Source organism: Elaeis guineensis, chromosome 13 (assembly GCF_000442705.2).
Source record: "Elaeis guineensis isolate ETL-2024a chromosome 13, EG11, whole genome shotgun sequence".
Taxonomy (NCBI): domain Eukaryota; kingdom Viridiplantae; phylum Streptophyta; class Magnoliopsida; order Arecales; family Arecaceae; genus Elaeis; species Elaeis guineensis.
Window position 1 is genome coordinate 71,087,780 of NC_026005.2, and position 5,526 is coordinate 71,093,305.

General features: G+C 41.9%; 1 protein-coding gene across 1 annotated transcript; it reads right to left on the reverse strand.

Annotated features, from left to right (window-relative positions):
- Nucleotides 1-1,493: 1,493 nt before the first annotated feature.
- On the reverse strand, nt 1,494-4,204 carry LOC140853068 (uncharacterized). Its single transcript, XM_073247169.1, has one exon. The coding sequence runs from the start codon at nt 3,870-3,872 to the stop codon at nt 2,328-2,330; it is 1,545 nt and encodes a 514-aa protein (XP_073103270.1). The 5' UTR covers nt 3,873-4,204; the 3' UTR covers nt 1,494-2,327.
- Between the last annotated feature and the right edge of the window lie 1,322 nt (nt 4,205-5,526).

Below are 5,526 nucleotides of genomic sequence, written 5' to 3' on the forward strand. Positions count from 1 at the left end.
ATATTAGATGCAAGCCTTTACATGCTACTTTAGCACTTATCTTCCAAAATTATTGAGAGCTATCCACAAGTTTAGCACTTATCTTCAGTGGAAGAAAATCAACTGTTTTAATTATAAAGCTTTCATTGTTCACATGCTATCCAATCGAAGCGACTAACTCAGCATATTCTTCTCCTTGGTCATGTCAAGCATGGCTCACATGTTTACATCAGCATCCAATCATACATTCCTCTAATGCGACACGCAATCCACATGAAAGAATCAAACAAAGCAATGATAGACAAGTGCTGCAGGAGCTATACCATTACCAAACTTTCTCTATTGTCTGAGCTTGCCCAAGTATAATTAAATACTATAACCCTATGGTGGATTCCATGCATTAAGAGAAGCAAATCAAGTTGTGGACTACTGGCCTGATTGATAAAGGCATCCTATTGCACTCAAAGGGTAGAGTGGTGCAAGAATAGTCCTTATGATTTTAGGTATTCATGTTAGTGAAAAGAATATAAGCTCTCTGTGTCTGATGCATTGGCTTAATCGTTATAATCAAAGATTAAGCATTTCGCTATTTCAAACTAATATAAAGACCTTCCTAAATGGCCTAGATTAATATATCATATATATGCCAACTAATAAACCATATGCAACATGGAATTACTACTTAACAGGGTCCCTTGATTTGAATATTTATTTGTTTAACTTACATGGATCTACACTAATCTCATCCAAAAGGCAACTCTTAGACTACTGGATGGTACAAAATTGCTTGCTGAAAAAAATCTATTCTGCTGCCAACTATTTTTGGTGGAATCATATAAACTAAACTTTGATGTGTAGATAATGTAAATATTTTGTGTGAGAGAGGTCTCCTCATAAAGAGTTTGTGCTTCCCAATGCCAACTAGTCTAAGAAAAGCAGGCAAGAAAAAGACATGAGCAACACAAGGATGATGGGCTGTCTGGACTCCAGACTCTAAAAAAGAGAGAGAGAGAGAGAGAGAGCATGAGAAGCATTAACCTTTCACAGCATAGATAAGTACTATCCTATTTGGCTAAAGCAAGAAAGGAAAGGACACCAACATGGGTGAGTGAGATAGGTTGTCATATGTTATGGTGGACAAATGAGCAACCAACTTGATGCCACATGCCATCATCCATTTTATATCTATATTCTTGGTAAAGGCCATTAACCATGTTTGCTAAAGATTTCACAACCAATCATTTCAACCTAGCTTGCAGAAACCATGAACCCAGGTCAGCGGATGGCCTGTTGGCAAAGGCAGCATGCTCCCATATTTGCCCACAGTTCATCTACACCTAGAAATTATTATTTAAGCCTCAATATCATACAAATCCAAGCAAGCAAAGCTCCATTGCTCCGGTCGAGCTGGTATCCTATCCTCCAACAAGTCCGACAAAACACTCCAATGCTATTAGTCCATCATTAACTAAAAATATTGATTAAAGAGTATCAAAGATAAGAACAATTTTAAATGTAGTTGATGGCTTTCTTAGCCTTTCTCTTCTATTTTTCCTTTTGATTCATGAAGCCTAAGCGGTCATGAAGAAGAACATTGCTACAAGAGCTCACAAAGACGATTAAGTATCACCCAAATTAGCAACTATTTCTAAGCACCGATTTATCGGGTCAGTCTCAAACATTACTTAGATTTGATTCAGAAGAGGCAAAGCAATATTCAGAGAGCATGCTAAAATTTTTCTCCATGCACTTCATGTTGCTGTATCTGCACCAAGTCACTGAAGTTACAGAATTCAGAAAGAGGAAGAGTTGAGAAAATCGACATAATGACCCAAAGTTAACAATAAATAAAGATGCATTGCTTGCTGACTTCTTAAAACATCTCAAATCAAAAATTAAATAAAAAAGGAAATGAACTCCAATAAGGATGTAAAAGCTAATTTTCGGTGAGAAAAAGAAGAACAAGAACAAGAGATCTCAAGTGCCACTCAGCTTGGTTAATGCTTCCATTAACCTATATACTATGAATCATGATGACCCAAAGTGATACCAACGAGACACTTCGAGGAAACACATTCTAGCATCGAAGGTAATCTCAATTGCTATAAAAAAAACACCCCACTCCCTTAGCACTTCGATTGGCTCTTCTACCATTACTAATTCAACAAACATTTATTCCAAGTCTAGAGAAAAGAAACAAAAGTTTGAAATTTCCTCAGAGATTTGGACTCTTGGATTAGGAAAGGAAAAAAGAGCTCACCTCTTCAACATTTTGAAGCCATAAGTGGTAAGTTAGCCATGGTCTTGCTGGCATATCTAAAAGAATGAATTGAATAAAACTGCAGCAATTATCTCATGAATATGTACACTCTCTGCATCTTCTTCAGCATCTTCATCAGTTCGAGATGAGGTCCCGAAAGTGACTCATGCTCGTGGTTTCTTCCAACCCACCAAGACTTGAGCTTGAGATTCCCATCAGTATTATTAGAACCTTCATCAGTGGGAGCTGGGAGATTCAGATCAAGCAAATCCAGCAGCCCCGGAGGCTGCTGCTGAATTACAATAGCCTGATTAGTGAGGCCTCCACCATCGGAGCTCGCGACCAAGTGGGACCTCTTGTGACCCCCCAAAGCTTGCCCTGATGAGAAAACCTTGCCACAGATTGGGCATTCATGACTCTTGACCTTCTTTGATGCTTCAGAGCTAGTATCAATGCCCACATTCTTGTGGATTGATTCTTCGAATTGTGCTGGTTCGATAGAAGCATCTGTCTCCAAGCTGTTCTCGCTGCCTTCAATCCTCGATGCAAAGCAGCCCTTGATCCTCTTGTGGCTAGCTCGGTGACCTCCGAGAGCTTGGTAAGAAGGGAAGAACTTGTTGCATGTAGCGCATTCGTATCGGCCTCTCTTCAAAGAAACCTTACTGAATTCACCATTGGAAACACCAATCTCAGACCTTGATCCTAATTTGCTATACTTCCCAACCACCGAATGCCATTGATCAAATCTAGTCTTCCTCCCCAATTCAGCCAGACCACAATTCAGATCCTTCTTCTCGAGAGAGCCTTTCCTTGATGCCTCATAGGAGTACTCGAATTCGTCGGTGTCGGAAGCATAAGCCTTTGGCTTCTTGAACTCATCATCCTTAACAAAACCATTATCATCATCATTAGAAACATCAGATTCCATCTTCTTTAGCCCATCTCCCTTATCCCCATTTCTTGAAGCAATGAATTCAGATCTCTTCTTTGCCTTCCCAATCTCATCCCCCTCAGAGCCTAAATCCTCCAATACCACTGAATTCTTATCAGAGGACTCGGCAACCGGGCTGATGCCACTCCAGAACCCAGTGTCGCTTGACAGCATCATGAGGCTTAGTGCCACATTCTCTTGCTCCTTCTTGGACTCCAACACCGGTGACGATGAGCCCGGGATCGATGCTACTTGCCTCGATCTCCTTCTCCTCCTTGGAATCAATGTCTCGTTATCAGATTGGCCTCCTGCACTCCAGGAACCCTCCTGCTCCTCCAATTCTTTGTCTTGCTCTTCTCCCTCCTCCAAGTTGTGGTGGGACTTCTCCTGATGGCACCTCATGTGCCCGAAGAGAGACTTCCAAGAAGGGAAAACTTTTCCACACTTCTTGCAGAGCTTGGCTTGCCTCGGGGAGCGATCACCTCCAGAATCCGATAGCCGCCAAGTCTTCTTTGGGTTCTCCCTCAAGCCATAGCCAGCTCCCACCCCAATGGAGCTCCTGCTGCTCTGCAGCCTCTCCTCGGCCTCGGTCAGGGAGTTCAGTGCCAAGTGGGACCTCATGTGGCCTCCCAAAGATCTCCCACAGGGGAAGCTCTTCCTACAAACCTTGCAGCAATGCTTGAGCTGCTGATCTCTCTCCATCTCCACTGGAAGAAGGGGGGGAATAGGGGAGCTGACAAGATGAGATTTTGATCCAGAAAAACAATCAAAGAGCTCAAGATGATAGCAAGAAGGCGATCAGATCTATCAAATTCTGATTTCTTGGTCGATCTGAGAAGAAACCACGATAGATTTCATCTGTTGCCTTAGATCTGAGCACCAACTCTGCCCTGTTTCCAATCACTCTGTTCTTGTAGCTAGAGGGTGAGTAGTGAGGAAAGTTGGGATTTTTAGGCTATGGGAAGAAGGGAGGAGGTTGGTGGCACTCCAATTCCCATTGTTTGTGTTGTTTTATTTGGTCTCTCTGGGAGGAGAAATCCATGCATGGAAGCAAAGTTAAAAAGAAGAAAGGAAGGAGCACGTGTCCCCAACTGAAGACCCCACGCCAGCCGATCAGACGACCCGGATAATGCCATGTGGATTTTTCTGGTGTCCCACGGGTGGTGGGGATCCCTTCTCCCTCACTAACGGCCCCCGTAACCATTCCTTCCTTTGTTCTGCTGTCATGGAGGTGGAGAATGGGGGAGGCGGGAAGATCAGCTATCCGGGCCAGGAACAGCAAACAGCAAGTGTCTTGCATCACGAATACAGGCACGCGGTGGGCGGCGATTGGTTGGTTTTAGTGTTTGGTGTTGTGGGAGAGGTGGGTCCCTCCTAGTCCTAATCCCCCGTCCATGACTTGATCTGGAGAAACGTTAAATGAAGGAAGAGGTCAAATGCGGGTTAAAATGATCTCCACCGTCTATCAAAGGGTGATGCCTATGGATTGAGGTCCATGATGGAGGCGGGCCCATCAATCAGACGTCCAGGATGCCGTGCAGTGATGGTGGTACAAAGTCGTGCACAGAACTGATCTCAGTCTCTCACATGGGTGTGCTTCTCATTATCCATATTTTGGTGTTCTACGAAGATTTAGGATAACGTGTCTGCATGAACTTAGGGCTACAGTAGATGAAGCCTAATTCCTTCTGTTCTCTCTTTCAATTTATAACTTCTATTCAGCATATTTGGCTTTCATTTTGATAAGGAAAGCACAAAGACCAGTAGACAAAAATCAAGAATAATAGGCTGTCTTTTTTAAAATATATATATATATATTTTTTGGGTTGTAATTGAAGCCATTTATTAAAAAAAAGGTAAAAAATCTATACAATGCACAAGTAAATAAAGAAAAGGAAAGGAAAAGATAATTAATAAAGAAAAAATCAAATGGAGTGAGATAGGGTCATCGAGCTGCCATTTACTCTTGCTACTCGTTAGAGTAACCAGCGTTCAAAAAATGTAAAATTTATTAATTATATTTTGAATCATTAATTTTAATTATATTCTCTCTGATTTTACCTTAGTAGGGAGAACTTATTGCATGCACCAGGTACAAGTGAACCAAGGCAAATCGTGGAGCATATGCATGATGGATAGCATGTAACCAAAAATTGGTGAAACACAAAAGGTAGCATGGTGTGTTATCCACTGTTGGATTTGGCGCAGTCTAATTGCACCTAGTGCATGCAATACGGAGGTCTTAGTAGGTAGAAATATAAACTTGTTAAGTAGTAGATGCTAGTTATGCTTGGATACAACTTCCAATTGCACTTATGGTATGAGATTATGATAAGCTACATTGATCCTATCGATA